This window comes from Puma concolor, chromosome C1, assembly GCF_028749965.1.
Source record: "Puma concolor isolate L17-30 chromosome C1, mPumCon1.1.hap2, whole genome shotgun sequence".
Classification (NCBI taxonomy): Eukaryota; Metazoa; Chordata; class Mammalia; order Carnivora; family Felidae; genus Puma; species Puma concolor.
Genome location: NC_141674.1, coordinates 174,501,483 through 174,520,279, shown reverse-complemented (window position 1 = coordinate 174,520,279; position 18,797 = coordinate 174,501,483). Strand labels below are relative to the sequence as shown.

The following is an 18,797-nucleotide window of genomic DNA, read 5'->3' as shown; positions in this document are numbered from 1 at the left end:
GACCCAAAAAAGACCCATATTTCAAACTTTTAAAGAAAATTAAATCTTCTGTGTAATCATCTACAAATGATGATCAGATGTAAAATTTTATTAAATACATTTATTTATATCAGAACCTGGCACATATTAGCAATGGAAAACTTGAAAACACAAAATATAATTGTTCCTGAATGATATGATGACGTAGTTTAGAACATCAAAAATGATTTATCTAAAGCATACTTCTGAGTCAATAAAAACTAAAGTCATACAGTCTTAGTTGTTTTCTAAGGTCAGGTATATTTAGACTTGGTGGTTCAAGCTCAGAGGGAACTTAATGTGCTTAGAGGGAATTCAACAAGGAATTGATCATGAGCTGAACTTATAAAACTCTAGTGTATAAAATATTTTAGCACACAAATTGACCAGAACCTGGTAGAAAGTTTCCAACTAAAATTACCTAATGATTTGCCAAAAAATTATTTTTTTAAAAAAGAGAGTAAAAATAAAACAATAAGTTCTCTTTCCATCCATGACTGAGTAGTGGTCTGGATTTACCCTCTCTTTATGCAAAAACAAAATCTAAAAGCAGACAAAAATATACGCAATATTGTTTTCAGACATTGTACAAAATACAGTGTAAGTCCGATGATCCATTGAGAAAAGAAAAACAAACAAGGTGAATCCTGTGAATTTCTCAAATTATTACCTGGAAACTGTTTTGTCAGTGTAGTACAAGAAAGGTTTCTGGGTATACGGGGGGTGGGGGTGAGATTTTTGCCTTCTAATATTTTTATAGGGTATGGAACATCTGCACAAAACTCAGTAGTGGAGTGACTCTTTGTGGCCTGTGAAGAAACACTGGGGCATTAATCTAAGTTACAACAATTAGGGTATTCGATCTGAACAAAAACTATCCATGAATGATACAAGTCTTAATTCATTAATTTTAGAAAAAATTGAGGGAATAGTAAATTCAAATAAAGTCCACCAACATGTTGTATAGCAAAGTAATTGTTATTTAGATTAAATAGTTATAAACCTAGCTTTAAATTTTACAATCTATGACCTTGGATAAGCCTATTAACTTTTCTGGATCTGTCTTTTCTCATCTGTAAAATGAAATTGTTAAATAAGATTGGTAGTTGATAATAATTCAGAGTAATAACAGTGGGGCATCTACGTGGCCTAGTCGGTTAAGTGTCCAACTTCGGCTCAGGTCATGATCTTATGGTTGGTGGTTTCGAGCCCTGTGTCTGGCTCTGTGCTGACAGCTCAGAGCCTAGAGCCTGCTTTGGATTCTGTCTCCCTCTCTCTTTCTGCCCCTCCCCCACTCACACTCTGTCTCTGTCTCAAAAATAAATAAACATTAAAAAATTAATATATATGGATATATTTGTCGTTATATATTTTATTCTTGTTATTTATTTTTTAGCCTGGTGTCTTAATGGTCACTTCTAGGGCTACAAAGCTAAGTATTAGTCAATGACTGGGGAAGAGGATATGTGAAGTTTCTAAACCTCAGCTGAATTATCTGCGTATGTTAGAGTACATTCGAAATACAGCCAATCAGAGATGTCTGGGTGGTTCAGTCAGTTAAGCTTCTGGCTCTTGATTTGGGCTCAGGTCATGATCTCATAATCGTGAGATCTAGTCCCACATTGGGCTCTGTACTGACAGCATCGAGCCTGCTTGGGATTCTCTCTCTCTCCCTCTCTCTCTCTCTCTCTCACTCTCTCAGAATAAATAAATAGACTTAAAACAAATAAACAACAACAATAAAAATGCAGCCATTCTTCTAGTCTTCCTGGGCTTTCACATCTTTAGTATCTGAGGTATCTCAGGTATCCAAAATCACAGGGATTCTCAAGTGTCTCCAATGCATGCATTTACTTTGTTAGCCTGGAATGTGTGGATAGCTTATTTCGCCCTTGTAAGCTCCCCAATACCCAGGATTCTGGATACAGAACCCTGTACAACAACCATGACTACAAATCAGCCCTAGCACGGTTGCGTTTTTTTTCTTTCTTTTCTACTTAATTTACTACCATTAATGAAAAAATCACCTCAGGTTTTTACCTTCTACTCCAAATCATGTGCCCTCTCTAGAAGCAAAGCTTCTCATTATGGTGGTCATCTATGCCTGGAGAAAACTGTCCTAGCTGACCAAGTTAAAAAGAGAACATAGGGAGCAGCCTCATGCAAAAATAGATCTCTTTCTGTTCTTACCTGAAATTCTGTCAGGTTGTTATGAATAATCCCTTCCCAATTTTTTGTTTGCCCGTGGTCTATTTCCCGATTCTTGATATGGTTTGTTTCAATAATTTTGTCTAGTTTTACATTTGTTTTATAAGCAAGAGGATTTATTAAAGTCCTCAAAGCCATAGCCAAAAGTCCCAGCCACAACCTTTGCAAATTTACTCAGATAATACTCAAGCACTTAGAGAAAACATTAGTCTCTTTGTCTTTCTCTAAGTTTTCTAATATTCCTTTCCATGGACTTTTGTGGGATCTCACTTTGCTTATAGGGATATAAACTACTTTTAATTGACATCTTAGATCTGAAATCAGATCCTCTTGAATATCTGAGGGTGAATTCACAATTCTATTTATGAAGTAATATGTTGGTTCAGTAATTGGTCTCCTTTCTTTTTTGGGAAAAATGCAAGTCAGGTATTAGACAAAGAAGAGTTTGATATAAATTAATAAAACAAAGCTTTAAAATTCCCTTCTATTTCTATATGCATTTCTGACCATGCTGCAGAGGAAAATTGCACACTGAATTCGGTCATGAAATCTAGGTGTTCTCAAAAATACAATATGAGATAAAACTATTGACCAGCTAAACTCCTGAGTTAAAACTGGTGTATAAAATTGGCAACGTTAGGACAAAGTAAAAGAAGACAGAATTGTGGTATATATGAAAATGTACTTCAAATATTCTTTCTGTCCCTTTTTCTTTCTTCTTTCTGGGATGCACATAATGCATATACTTCATGGCATCTCATATAGGTCCTTTAGGCTCTATCTACTTTTCCTCATTCTATTTTTTTTTTTCCTGATACTCAAACTAAATAATTTCAATTGTCCTAGCTTCAATTCAATGATTATTTCTTCTCCTTGCTTAACTCTGCTGTTGAACCCCTCTTGCAAATTTTTTGTTGCTGTATGCTTCACCTCCAGAATTTGTGTGGTTCTTTTTAAAAACATTATTTTAGAAATTATGGTAAAAATAACCATTTTAGTAAAAATTACCATTTTAACCATTTAATTCAGTGGCATTAAGTACATTTACAAATGTTGTACAATCATCACTTCTATGCATTTCCAGAATTTGTTCATCCCCCAAAACAGAAACTGCACCCATTAAACAATAACTTCCCATTTCACACTGTCTCTAGTTCTTAAAATTTCTTCTTTCTCTATGAATTTTCCTTTTCTATGTACCTCAGATAAGCATAATTATACAACATTTACCCTTTGTGTTTGGTTTATTTCACTTAGCATGATGTTTTCAAGGTTCATTCATGTTGTAGCATGTGTCAGAGTTTTAAGACTGAATAAATAAACATATTTATTATTATATTATATTATAAATAGATAATAAATATTTTGAGGAAATGTCAAAATTTTCCACAGTGGCTTTTTCTTTTAATAATTTCTACTTCTTTATGGATATTTTCATTTAGTTTATACATTGTTTTTCTGATTTCCTTCAGTCTTTATCTATGTTTTTCTTTAGCTTTTTGACCATATTTAATGTAATTGTTCTCTAGTCTTTGTATAATTAACCCAAAACCTGTATTTCCTTCAGGGATGATTTCCTTTTCTTTTTTTAATGTTTATTTATCTTTGAGGGTGTGGGGAGGGACAGAGAGAGAGAGGGAGACAGAATCCAAAGCAGGCTCCCGGCTTTGAGTGGTCAGCACAGAGCCTAATGAGGGGTTCGAACTCATGAACCGTGAGAGCATGACTTGAGCTGAAGTTGGACGGTTCACCCACTGAACCACCGAGGCACTCCCTCAAGGATGATTTCTTAACATTTTGTTCCTCTCAATAGGCCATACTTTCCTGTTTCTTTGTATTCCATGAGTTATTTTGTTGAAAACTGGGCATATGAGTATTACGACATATGGAAATCAGATTTCCCTCTTTGCCAGAACTTATTGTTTCTCCAGTGTTGAAGGCTGTACTAGTCCATTTGTGTAGTGACTTTCTCAAACTATTTTTTAAAGGCTGTGTTGTCTTCTCAGACCAGTGAAGTCTCTGTTCTTTGTGTTAAACTAATTTTGGCAGAGATTCCCTTGAGCACCAGGAGCTAAAACACAACCCTGAACTCACACCCCTGACCCTCACATACACAAACAAAACAAACAAGCAGACACGGAAACAAAATAATTCATACCTTTGTGCAGAATGGTTCTGTGCAAAGGCACTATTTCAGTACTTAGATAGGCTTACATTAAGCCTAAGGATTAGCCTGAGGTGAAAGCTTAGTGTCTTTCACATTGTTTTCTGCACATGAATTTTGCTCTGGGCATGTGCGCGGCTTTCTAAATTTCCTCACATGGGAGTTTTTGAATGTCCTAACTTCTTAATGAATCTCCTTAACTTTTGTTCCAGGGCCTTTGGCATCTATTTCATGTTTCCATCATACTCTTTCCCTGGGAATCTGAGTTGTGAGTTTGGCTTGCACTTGTTTTGAGTAATGCCCACTGTTTTCCTGGTCTGTTTTCTATCAGCTGAAACAGAGACATGCTCCTTGAATCCCTCATTCAGGCATCTCCCAGATGGTTTGGAATGGACAAACATACACAATAATTTTCTAATAAGGTTTGCTGTGCTCCCTATAGAGCTAAGAGTCAAAGGACTTAAATAAGGTTGCAGGTTTCTTTTTCAAGATTGCTCATGTGCTGGGGGGATGCAGGGGTGTTGGAGCAAGGGCAAGTGAAAACACCACAGATCTTTGTTACCATTTTCAATTTACCTTTTGTCAATCTTTCTGTGGGGGCTGAGAACTTGGAGCTGCTTACCCCCTTCTGTTGCAATGGAGATTGATGATGAATGTTTTACAAATATGACTACCAACTATTCTGAAATTATGTCTGGATCCATTTTGATTGGCTATTCCCAAGGTAAGAAATAATTTTTACTAGAAATTCAGCTACAAATTAAACTTTTTTAACCCAGGGTTGATTTTGAATGCTCATGTGCCTTTTTGGCAATATATTCAAATAACCAAATCACTAAAGAGATAAATGTTTGAAATTTATGTACTGATATTTTGTAATCACTGATTGTTTATAAAGTACTTCACTAGTAAAGTCCATTGCTTTTAGAAATATTCTGCATCCTTCTTATCATACTCAACTAATTTATGGATCCCAAATTTTTAATGGAAATGAGTAAGCAAACTACCACCAATGCCATAAATCTAGACTGCCATCTTTTTTTGACCAGCTTAAATGCTAAGAATGGTTTTACAATTTTTTTTCCTCCAAGATTTTACTTAAATTCAAGTTAACATATTGTGTAGGATTGGTTTCAGGAGTAGAATTTAGTGATTCATCACTTACATGTAACACCCAGTGCTCAGCACAAGTGCCCTCCTTAATACACATTACCTATTTAGCTTATCCCCCCACAACCCATCACTGAAAAAAATCAGAAGAATGGTATTTTGTGATGTGAAAATTAAAGTTCAAATTTCATTCTTCATAAGTAAATTTTCATTGGATCCCAGAAAGCTACATTATTTGTTTATACATTTTCTAAGGCTGCTTTTGTGCTACAAAGGCACAATGGAATAGCTTTGATAAAGATCATATGCTCTGCAAACCTATGGTGTTTAGTATCTAGCCCTTTACATAAAAAGTTTGCCAAATTCTGTTTTTGTACAACATAAACAGAATCAACAACCTAATAAATCATTCCAATGCCTTATGGATTTAAAAAGCCTTCTTTAGGATCAACAGCTCAAAGATAGGTACTTCTAGAAATTTCAGCTACCAAAAATTTATCAGGTAATATGCTTTTTTAAAATTTTCTTGTTTGTTTATTTTTGAGAGAGAGAGAGAGAGAGAGAGAGAGAGAGAGAGAGAGCATGAGTGAGTGAGGAGCAGAGAGAGAGAGGGAGACACAGAGTGTGAAGCAGACTCCAGGCTCTGAGCTGTCAGCACAGAGCCTGACTAGGGGCTCAAACTCATGACCTGAGCTGAAGTTGGACACTTAACTGACTGAACCACCCATGTGCCCCTATCAGGTAATAGGCTTTTTTTTTTTTAATTAATCTTTGATCCTTTTAGCATCTTTTTCACTACGTTAGCCAAACATGCCCAAAGTTTCATTTAACACATGACTTTTGACACAGAACCTTTTCAGGTTGAAGGTTTTACTTGGGACTTAAATTTAACCATAATTTTAACCACTTTTTCCATAATTCTGACAACTTTAACAACAAATCCTGAACTTGATGCTTTTTCTTCTACTTGAGGTAGAGAAAACTGAAAGTTTCCTTTACCATTAAAAAAACTTCATATGAGTACACTATTCTGTGTTATTGTTGTTTTTTTGTTTTGTTTTGTTTTGTTTTGTTTTGTTTTGTTTTTGAGAGATAGGCAGAAAGCATGTGAAGAGGTGGGGAGGGCAGAGGAAGAGGGAGAGAGAATCTTAAGCAGACTCTATACCTAGCATGGAGCCACAGGTGGGTTTGGATCTCAGGACTGTGAGTTCATGATGTGAGCCCAAATCAAGAGTTGGTTGCTCAACCCACTGACCCACTTAGGTGTCCCTGAGTACATTATCCTTACATAGTAAATATTTAACTACAGGACTATGTGAATCAGAGTGCCTTGAAATCAGAGTGAATTTCACCTGTGAAAGATTTGCTTATTTCCTTATCAACTTATGAAATGATGGATAAAAGCTTTGTAAACAATAATATGTTAAAAGGCAGTTTTTATTAAAAGCATGTGACATTGAACACTAGTGGTTTTGGTGACATCTGTAAGAACACTTTCAACTTAATACTTGTCAATATAAGCCCATTGGTAGAATTCTGAGAACAATTTTGAACTGGACTGCCAGTCATTTCTTATTAACTATCATTTTTGAAAATGACTGCATCTGTAAGTTACATTATTGTGTGTATCTTTGAGATCAAATAATTCATGAGATTAGTATAAATAGATTAAATTACCAATTGAGTAACTACATTGTCATTAGAATGTGAAAATTCTGCTATATAATCACATCTTTTTCTCCAGAGCTCAGTGTCATAACCTAACTTTATTAAGGGAAATTCAGTTTTATAAAATAAAATTTTCTCAGATGTTTCTACTTTAGTGCTGGTTACTGTCAAGAAATTTTTAGATAAAAGAGAAGATGTCACATTTTCTAAAAATTCATGAATCGGCATTAGGTTAGATAGTGATGATCACTGACACTCTTTGCTGTTTTGGATCTTTTAAACAAGATCCTTAGAATCTAGTGGCAAATATGCTACAAAGTAACAAGTTAAATGATTTTGAAAAATTTATTTTATCACTCTACTAGCTATTCCTCTTGTTAAATTGTCATTTTTATGTTCCTACAAATAGAGCCTTTATTTATATTCATGAGAAAATATTAATATAAAGGATTTAATGCTTTGCTGACCAACAATTTACCTATTGATAGTATTTGACCCACAAAATACCTTTGTCTTTTCTGAAAAGTTTTTCTAAAGTTGTAAAAGTTATTTTATGCATACATAGATAAAATACTATGTATTTTACTAGTAATTAAATTACTGGTAACTAATTAATTACTTCTACATGGTGCTTTATTCATAGTTAGATATTTTTGCTTGGGAGGTATTTTATAAACTGATGATACTTTATCTGCAGGTGGGAAAAGCTGATTTCTTATATCTGGTATATTTTTATTTGAACATACAAATACACCTTTAATAATGAACCATTCAGTTTCATATCTGTGTTACAGAATTCACTTGAGTGTTATCTCAATTTGCTAACTATTTTGGTGAAAATACCCTCGAAAAATTTAACAGGAAACCTCCAAGGTCATTTCCAGGTACACTTTTGGTTGCTTCATATTTATGGCACACAGGTAATACTAACACTGTGCCTCTTTTCTTTTATTTATTTATTTATTTATTTATTTATTTAAAAAAATTTTTTTTCAACGTTTATTTATTTTTGGGACAGAGAGAGACAGAGCATGAACGGGGGAGGGGCAGAGAGAGAGGGAGACACAGAATCGGAAACAGGCTCCAGGCTCTGAGCCATCAGCCCAGAGCCTGACGCGGGGCTCGAACTCACGGACCGCGAGATCGTGACCTGGCTGAAGTCGGACGCTTAACCGACTGCGCCACCCAGGCGCCCCATTGTGCCTCTTTTCATGCCAAATGTTTATCAAAAGCATTCATCAAACCTTTCTCTTATCCAAATTTCTATTGTACTTTCTTTGATCTTAAAATTCTGCTCAGTATTATAAAAATCATCTTCTAGGACAATATGTTATGCTTTAAAAATCACTTTATTTTCTAATGGAAGTAAGCATAGTTCTATCAGGTATAAAAGCTTCAGGGCTCATCTTGGTCAGGTGGTGAGGAAGATTTGGAAATATTGGTGTTACTTCGAGAAAACACCTTTGAGAGAGCTGAAGATACCTTTGCCAACATTTTAGATCCTTGTTTGGAAATACTAGGCTTGGGAGTTTCTGTGGAAAAAAGCAAAAAAGTAATATATTTATTAGGCATTCTAATTGAGACAGTATTTATTAAGCATTCTAATTGAGAGAGTTATACTATAGAATTGATGATTTAGAATTAAGAAAGTGATGTTTATAAAATACTTTATGGGATTTAAAAACATTTGCAAAGGTTCTTTTTTTAAGTTTATTTATTTATTTTGAGAGACAGAGAGAGCAGGGGAGTGGCAGAGCCAGAGGGAGACAGAGAGAATCCCAAGCAGGCTCTGCACTTATCGTGCAGAGCTTGACATGGTGTTTGAACCCACAAACCATGAGATCATGACCTGAGCTGAAGTCAAGAGTCAGATGCTTAACCAGCTGAGCCATCCAGGTGCCCCTCACAAAGGCTCTTCTAATTTGATCCTTCTAACACTCTTGTAAGGGAAATAGGAAGAGTGATAACTCCATTTTTGGACACTGAATCTTGGCAAGGTCAAATACCTTGCCTAAGGTCATATGAGTAGAAAATGGATGCTCTGGGAATAGGGGCCAGCTTTTTGACTCTCTCCAGTTAGGTGTACAAAGAATGTCTTTCTTTTTCTATCAGAACACTATTGGAAAAAGCCTGATGAGCTAAACTTAAAGTAACTTTCAACTTTACACAACAAGGTATGTATTTCAGAGTACTCAAGTGAAAGCACAAGTGCATTAAAATTGTCATAATTTCTCACCTACTTTGGGTGAATTTTCAATTGGTTAACTTCAAGTGATTTTTTTTTATCATGTGAGATAAGACTGTATAGATAATAAAAGAATTTTCATTTAGATTCATTTTTCTACATTTTTCTACATTCATTTTTCACATTTTCTACATTCTTCATATTTTAATTATCACAAAATTATAATTTTACTTATAAATATGTAAAGATAGAAATGAACATTTATGTACTTTTTTGAAACTTTTTGATAAGACATGAAAACACACATGACCAAATTTTCTTTTTTTAGATTAAAAAAATAATGTTTAATGTTTATTAATTTTTAAGAGACAGACAGAAAGACAGAGTGTGAGTGAGGAAGGGACAGAGACAGCAGGAGACACAGAATCCAAAGCAGGCTCCAGGTTCTGAGCTGTCAGCACAGGGGCCAGTGCAGGTCTCGACCTCAGGAACCATGAGATCACGACCTGAGCCAAAGTCAGATCCTTAACCGACTGAGCCACCTAGGCACCCCCATTTTCTTAATTCCATCATGTGCCAAAGTTCATGACTATACATCTTGTAGTTACCTAGATTTGTCTTTTCTAGCAAGATAATCTTCTATAGTTAAAGTTAAGATAGCCAACGGTAAATTTAACTAAAAATAAAGAACAAAAAAAGTATATTCAGGGTTTTTACTCTACTATTATTTTTTAAAATGACCTAAGAATTTAAAAGGAAAAAAACCCACAAAATTTGCAGCAGATAGGACACAAAAGCATAGATGAAAGAGAAAGATGTACTTTCTGAAAAAGTAAGATAAAATTTTACTGACATGATTGAGGCATTGTTGCAAGACTTCTGAAATTGTCATTGGAGGTACAAAATAATTTCTGTTCTTGAAACTTGTGGTCTTGTTAAAAATTCAGATCTCTGGGCACCATTACTCAGAGATGCTAACTTAGGCTAGAGAGGGTCCAGGAATCTACATTGTGAAAAAAGTACCCTGGGTGGTTCTAATGCAGAGCAGCTCCAGGAAACACACTTGGGACACTGCCTCAAATCCGCATGCTTTATTAGATGACTGTATATTGTTCAAGACCGGAGGGTGCCTGGTATCTTAGCTTAATAACCTACATGAGAAAGTCACGAACCCTGCATTTATCTTGTTAGTAGTTCTTTCTGTAGCAAAACTATAGACTATCTTTGGTTATTACCCAATATGGGGCTTATTCTGGGATGCAATGGCAACAATATGAAACCACATTATGGAGGGAAGAAAGAGTGGAGGATCAAAGTCAGAAGATCTGTTTTTGAGCCCTAAAAGCTTTGTATTTGTTGACTGTGTAATCTCAGATAGTTATTCCCTCCATTTTCTCTTTTTTAAACTAGGGCTTTATGATTCACAGAGGCAGAATAGTATGGTGTAGGGGATATAGACAAGTTTTGTTTGGTCCACAAAACATTTCGGAAGAACTTTGAATTATGTGTTAAACTTTAAAAGTCAGGAATTTTCACCTCTAACTTCTTTTGAAGAATGCAAAGACTTCAATTGGAAGACCTGGCAACAAACCAGTGTGTCAGTGATTGCTGAGTAGCAGCTCCCTCCTTTAGATGGGACATGCCATCTTCAGTGCACCACAGACCCTTGCTCAACCTACTGCTCTTGTTTATAACATTACCTGTATGGCTCCTGTGGGCATTTAAGTGTATGAATTCTGGTTATATTGAACGAGCTTAGGCTTTGAAGTTGGGCAGATCTGCGTTTGAGCCCCAGTTCTGCAGCTTATTAGCTGCAGGGTGACCTTGAATAATATACTCTTACTTTCTTCTTCGGTGACTCGCCCTTCCCTCTTTAATAAAAAGGGGACATTTAATTCCTAATAAATGTTAGTTCTATTATTTGTAACTATGATTTGAGGTTAAAATAAAAGTACCCCATAATAAACTGCAAATTGTTATACACACAAACATACACATAGTAAGAATATTATTTCAACCTCATATTGATAATAGGCATCAATACTTCAAGGAAGGAGCCACTCATTCCAGGATGAATGCTAAAGCATAGTATATTTTGTACCTGAAATGACTTCTTTTGAGGAATGTACACTGCCAACAATATTCTTGTTTCCTTCAAAGATGGTGATAAACTGCCAAGACAAAGTAAAGTTCTTATTTAATCTTTCATTGGATAGTACACACTAAGATACCTAGTAATCCCCAAAAGATGTAGTACAACCATTGTAGCACCTTACATCAATAATGTCTGTGCTCTGAAGTCTCAAAGAATTATCCACTGAGACAGGATCATAATTTTTGCCAATTATGGCACCTAGGGCTGACCCTTGTCATAGATGTGGGCCTTGGATACCATTCAATGATGATCAAAGCTCAGCCATCTTGGGGCGCCTGGGTGGCGCAGTCGGTTAAGCATCCGACTTCAGCCAGGTCACGATCTCGCAGTCCGTGAGTTCCAGCCCCAGCCCCGCGTCAGGCTCTGGGCTGATGGCTCAGAGCCTGGAGCCTGTTTCCGATTCTGTGTCTCCCTCTCTCTCTGCCCCTCCCCCGTTCATGCTCTGTCTCTCTCTGTCCCAAAAATAAATAAACGTTGAAAAAAAAAAAGCTCAGCCATCTTAAGTCACAAAAAAAGCCAGCTCTGTCTGCTCCCTCCCTCTTTTGGGGGTATTGATATAAGTAACAAATTATAAATTCTTTTTATGATATGAGAGATAATGTTAAGGGGTAAAATGGCTGTTCACTAGGTAACTCCAGTTTCCTGTTATGGAAATCTTAGGTATTTTGGAGTCTGGAGCAATAAGCAGGCTATCTGGACCTAGTTGGGTATGGAACATGGCTCAGATACTAGCTTTACTCTGTAGGCCCATATCACCTCTTTGAAGAGAGAAGCAGCAATTTTCTCAGAAAGGCATAAAATAGACTGGGATAGGTAATTGGGCTACCTTGTATATATTTTATAAAACTAGCTATTAAATAAGGAAATCAATGATGAGAAATTTTTTAAAAAGGCCTAAATTCATGAAGAAACATAAAATATGTTACATATAGATTATGTAAAAAACCACCAGGTATTATAGGAGTTTTATCATAGTTCTTCAAAGAGGACTTGAGGTAGCTTATCTATTAATATATTTCAAAACAAATATATGCCTGAGGAATAAAATGGAACCAAGACTATCTAAAACACTAATTCTCAGTATTGGCAGCACAATAGTTACATGTGGAAATTTTTTAAAAAAAATTTTAAATGTTTTATTTATTTTTGAAAGAGAGTACAAGTGGGAGAGGGGCAAAGAGAGAGGGAGACACAGAATCTGTATTTGTCAGAGCAGAGTCTGACATGGATCTCGAACTCATGAACCACGAGATCATAACCCAAGCTGAAGTTGGATGCTTAACCGAATGAGCTATCCAAGCATCCTGTGGAAATTCTTTTTTCTTAATATGAATCCCAAGGTCCCACACCTCCAATTGAATTGAAATCTCTCAGGGTGGGACAGATATTGATATCGCTTAAAAAATGCCCACATGTGTGAGACTGACTTCAGAATCCCTAATCTAAATGCTGGCAGGGAGATGCTACCAAGTGTCTGAGATGAGTAAATATACTTGTTATTTTAGGAACATCTATCTTTTCATAAGATTTATTCATAAGAGATTGCCATTTCTTCATGGAACACCGTTATAACCACCACTTTAAGTTTTTGTCTGAAAATTCCAAAATTTTAGTTGCATCAGACTTGGTATCTCTTGTCTTCTCCCTTAAAAGTTGTAGACATTGTCTTATATTTTGTATGTTAAGTAATTTTGAATTCTATCTTGAGCATTTTAAATAACTTATGAGTTTCTAAGAACTGAGTACTCTGGAGATGGTTTAGTTTTTTATCTGTTTGCTTAAGTAGGTAATTAACTCACTTAGATTTAGACCACACATCCTACCCTTCTATAGCTGTTTCCAATGTAAATTCAGTTTCCAAAGCCTTGGCAGTATATATACGTAGCATCCCTGTGTGTGCACCACTATTAAAGCTATAGTTCAAGTTCTCAAAGCCTTTTGTTTATGTAAACTCAGGCCAGTTCCATACATGAACAACACAGGAGAGACATACAGATTTGTAGGGGATCCTTTCTGATGATATTCTGTGACTTTTTTTTTTCCATGTCCCTAACTCTAAATAGTCTCCTTTCTGGTTCTATGGCTAGAATGCTGTGGCTACCCATTCTGTGTGCTGTCTCACACATCCCATGATTGCATTTATGTCTAGAGTAAAGTGGCAAAAAGAAGCAGAGAAAAAAAAGCAGATTTCCTTTTAATCTTCTTCAGGTTACTGGAGACCTTGTCCTAATTCTTCTGGTCAGAGGGAAGGATTTTTCTCTCAGAGTTTTAAGTGCCTCAAGCCTCTGCAGCCATTGCCATATAGCTTCATGTCTGAAACTTGCCTTGAGGCAGAGCCAAGAGATGGGAAAAGTGGGAAAGAAGTGAGATTCTTCTACTTCCCAGTCCACAGGAATATCTTAATTCTGGTGAGAGAGCATTGATTTCTCCTGGGGATTTATTCTGCCCATTCTTTCTATGCAATTCCAGGAATTGAATTGCTCTAGGTCTAAAGTAGGAGATAAGGGGGTACAAAACCAGGAAACTCATAATGAAATTGGTGATTCTTTGAGGTTTTATTTGTCCCCTCAAACTCCTACTATTATTTATTTTCCAGAATCCTCATTTGTTGTCCAGAGTTTTTAGTTGTAATCAGAGATAGAGATGGGATAGAATGTGCTTAGTCCACCTTACTTTGAATTGGATTGGGTATAACAACTTCAACTATAGTTTTACTATGGAAAAAGCTGCAAGTTATGGGAAGGGCAAAAAGTCAAAAAAGGGCCCATATTAGCAAGGAATTTAGCCTGACACAAGGAATAGTCTGTCATGAGGTCATCAGTCTACAGATTCTGTCTCCCTGTTATTTCCATATAATTTTACTTGGAAAATAATGGCCTAAGTAAGCCCGAGGTTGTCAGATAGATGTTTATATTCATAAATGAGGATTAGGTTGAATAAGAAACTTCCCAGCACCTTCAGGGTTTGGCATTAGTATGAAGAAGATGACTCTGATGATAAGGGACTGGGTAATTGATGGATTCATGTGCATGGTGTAGGGGAAATTCAGAAGTGGGGTTAAATTGAGCCAAGAAACAAAGTGATAAAAGCAAAAGAAGATCTGTAGCTTTGGCTCTCATTGGAAACTTTTAAAAAGAACTAGGAGGAAAAATTTTCCTGAGTTCATAGTGGAGAGTAGCTGAACCTCTTGGAAAGCTGCCTTTAAACAATCAGTCCTTAGGAATACAGAAAAATAGATGGAGTCAGTGCTCATTTCCTGCAAGCCAGTCTCCTCCATTTTTGAAAGCTTCTATTCCCTCCCTGCCTCCACCAAGTTCCTCACTTGGGTCTACCTGCCTTAGACAGGGCCAAGTGACTCCCTGTACGGTTTTCTCCAGAGTCAGTAGTAACACAGTTAAAGAGTGGAAGTCCATTTAGGTTCTAGGGAGGAATAGTGGGTTACTCTGTGCATGTAAGCAAGGAATAACTTACCTGTAAAGTGAAAATTTTGATTAAGGGATTTCTTCAGTTCCATGGATAGTTCTTAGCCAGAGGGAAAGATCTGAGCAGGAAGAAATATTGAACAGGGGTAGGTTTCCTGATGTTCCACAAACTGTACCACCCCAAGCCCTGATGTGGCCTTGAAAACTGGGCTATATTCAACTGGACTCCATGTATGCTAATTAGAGTTTATTGAAAAATATTTACCTTCACATTGTTTGAATTCTCTGGCTTTTGCTCCTGAGAATTTCCTGTTGGGAAGGGGAAAAAGAAAAGGAAAAAAAAATATTTTTTTTTTCTTTTTTTAGGCATGAATAGTATTGAGACAAACCTGGTCTTATTATTTTTCACCAGAAAGTTCTAGAATTTAGTTAGGTAGAAGAAATTATTATCACTTTCACTGTACAGACATTGGGAACACAACTGAAATAGGTAAGATCTCTAGAGTTCTGGGGCATGTCCTAGACTTTCCTTTAGGAATTATAAGATGAAATATGATTTAGTAAGAAAGGCCAACTCTATTACTTAGTAGCCACATGTTTATCCATAAGTACTCAATCTCTGCAGGCTTATTTGTTTACATGTAAAATAAGAGATTACCTTATAAATGATTCCTAGGGGCCTTCCAGCTCTAACACTCTTTGATTCTACATAGCTAATTAAAAGCAGATTATTGGAACAAAGAAGAAGGTGCTGGTCTTATGAAATACTTTGAGTGAGAACCAGGAGAATTTTGAGGCAATACCAAGAGGAAATCTGGAGAAGTTGCTACAGAATCAAAAGTTGCCTAAATTCCAGGGGAAGTTAGTATGCCTGTAAAACAAATTTAAACTAAGGGAGTTAGAAATTAAGAGAAAAGTTTTGGGTCTCCTGGGTGGCTCAGTCGGTTAAAAGTCTGACTTTGACTCAGGTCATGATCTCACAGTTTGTGAGTTCAAGCCCCATGTCGGGCTTTGTGCTGACAGCTCAGAGCCTGGAGCCTGCTTTGGGTCTGTGTCTCCCCTCTCTCTGCTCCTCCCCAGCTCGTGCTCTGTCTCTCTGTCTCTCTCAAAAATAAACAAACATTAAAAACAAAGAGAGAGAAATTATTAGAAAAGTTTCACAAAAACCAACCACTAGGGAGGCAGAAAATCTGAGTTTGAGTTTTAGCTTTAGTTCTTAGAGTGAAGAACATTGGCAAATTGAATCTAACTTATTTGACTGTTTCCTAATTATGTAGAATGTGGTTGAGATTCTTCCCTGCCTGTCTGACAACAGGGCTCAATGAGATATCTTATATATAAGAATTTTGCATTTTATAAACATGTCATCATTAAGGGCCAACACAAGTGGTCATTCTCTGAGTTATCCTTTGGACAAATGTAGGTTTTGGCGGGGGGGGGGGGGAGTAGCAGTAAAACTTCAAATAACTCAAATATGACACGGATTGATTATGGCACTTATCTGACAATACTGGTAAAAATTTATTGTTGTTTGATCATCTTTCTAAAAGTGCCTGGCTCTATATTGCACATAATTGAGCTGACTTTTGCTTTTAAATGACTGAGGGTATTGGGTTTACTTCTAGGCCTATCATTCCAAACATAGGTTTTAAGTTTCTAGGCTAAATGGCTGTCAACTTCCCAGGATATACTAGGAGTTTGTTTTGATGAAAAGTCATAGAAAAATTCCTGATAGTTGAGGATATCAGATGTTCAGAGTTAACTTATTTTATTGTATACCTATATGAAACAAAGAATATAAATTTCCAGCTCTGACCTCCCTGTTAAACTCCATCTTAAAAATCCTGTTTCTTATGTGACACCTCAACTTGAACATCTAATGGGTAAATCAATCTCAACATAACCAAAACAAAATTCTTGTGCCTCTCATTAGTTATTCCCATCGTCTCTCTTATTTTACTAAATGGTCCTCCTACTATAAGCCTATTTTAGGTTCTTGGGAATACTGTGGGAACTTACATTCTAGAAGGAGATAGTGACAAAAAAACAACAACAACCAACAGTGTATCAGAAAGTTATAAGTGCCAGTGAGAAAAATCAGCCAAGAAGTGGAAGAGTTAGTGCCATGGTGAGAATGAGGGTGCAATTTCAGAGTATGGTAAAAGAAGATCTCACTGAGAAGGTGAAACTTGAGCAAAGACCTCAAGGTGAGGGGTGAGCAAGGGAGATGTAGGGGGAAGAGCACGACACAAGGGTCAGAAAGCGCAAAGGCCTGAATGCCTGGAATGTTTAAGGTCAATGAGGCTGGGGCAGAGAGCTGAAAAGAGAAACAGAGGAGGAAGTTAGAGAAGTAAAAGGGGGTGGAGTGATATCCAGATGATGTAAGATTTTACAAGCCATTGTAATTTCTTTCGCTTTTGTCCCAGATGAGATGGGAAATACTTATAAATATCTGGAATCATCTTGTTCATGTCCTTACCCTTTGATGCCCACTCAAGTATAAATTCTATGAGATTAAGGACTTTGTCAGTTTTGTTCACATATAGGATCCTAGAGCACAAAGGAGATGCTTAGTAAATATTTGAATGAATGAATAAATAAAAGATTGAATTGGGCAGCTAAAATATTGCAGAAGGATGTAAGAATTAAGCATGATCATTGCAAAAAAAAAAATGGGAAAAAACACCCACAATACATTTATGGTGAGGAGACTTAGGATCCAAAATTGACTCTGCCTTTGACTCAAAGTAACCTTGGCAAAATTGTTTCCTCACCCTGAGCTTGAGTTTCCTCATGTAAACATGATGGGGGTTGTATTGAATGGTTTCTCTAGCAGCCTATGATTCTATAATACAGGTGTGGTTAATGATTATTGTGACATCTTCTGATTATGGTATGTTCATGGAATTCTGGCATATTTATTGCTATTGTATGAATCATCTTAATTAAAATAATTTCACTTCGAAGATAAGAAACTAGGTTTTTAAAGTAACTCCTTGAGAGGTGTTGTGTGTTTGGAATAGCCAGGGTAAACCTGTGGTTTGAGGTTTTTTGTTTGTTTGTTTAAATTTATTTATTTTGAGACAAGGAGAGAGAACACAAGCAGAGGAGGGGCAGAGACATAGAGATGAATCAGAATCCCAAGCAGGTTTCCCGCTATCAGCGTAGAGCCTGAGATACAGCTTGATCTCACGAACTGTGAGGTCATGAGCTACACTGAAACCAAGTATCAGATGCTAAACCACTGAGCCATCCAGGCACCCCACTGTGGTTTGAATTTTAAGGCCGCTTTGTGTTAAACATGACACTCTGCCTCTTGTACCTATGATCACTCTTAGAACCACATTGATCCTCTGAGGTTTCACCAAAAAGTTCTCACAAATGTTCGAAGGAGTAGGTATCATTCCTTAGAGTAAAATAAAAATAGAGATTTATTTTTTTCAAGTGAAGTCCATACTAGTCAGATATTAATGTGAGCAAATACATTTAGCTCTAAAAGGCCCCTCCCCTTTCTTGTACATTATGGTAGGACTAAGTACAAAGGAAGGGTAAGAAATCGTTAAATGCTAGTATAATGGGTTCCAACTGAAGTAAAAACTATTGTATGGTGCAACCTTATTTTATGAATATTTTTCACAGGAACATGGTAACTGATTCATAATATCACACCATTTTCTTGATCAAAATCATTAATAAAATCTTAACAGTAATTCAGAAAAGGCAAACTAGTTGGCTCATTTTAACACCTGAGTGATGTAGTAATGGATTATTTTCCTCCAAAATAGATAAATTTGCAGGAAAAAAATATCAATCTCAGGTTTAGTAACTAAAAAAATCATCAAAGCAGTAAACAAGGCAGTAAACAAA

General features: G+C 36.2%; 1 protein-coding gene across 3 annotated transcripts in view; it reads right to left on the bottom strand.

Annotated features, from left to right (window-relative positions):
• Positions 1-8,498: 8,498 nt before the first annotated feature.
• The window catches only part of FSIP2 (fibrous sheath interacting protein 2), a 104,674-nt gene continuing 94,375 nt past the window's right edge, over positions 8,499-18,797 (bottom strand). For all 3 annotated transcript variants that reach the window (XM_086719107.1, XM_086719105.1, XM_086719106.1), the window contains 3 exons: positions 15,196-15,239; positions 11,455-11,524; positions 8,499-8,700 (listed from right to left, as the gene is read on the bottom strand). In XM_086719107.1, coding sequence (XP_086575233.1) covers positions 8,564-8,700; positions 11,455-11,524; positions 15,196-15,239 — 251 coding nt within the window. In that variant the 3' untranslated portion in view covers positions 8,499-8,563. The remainder of the gene's footprint in view (positions 8,701-11,454; positions 11,525-15,195; positions 15,240-18,797) is intronic.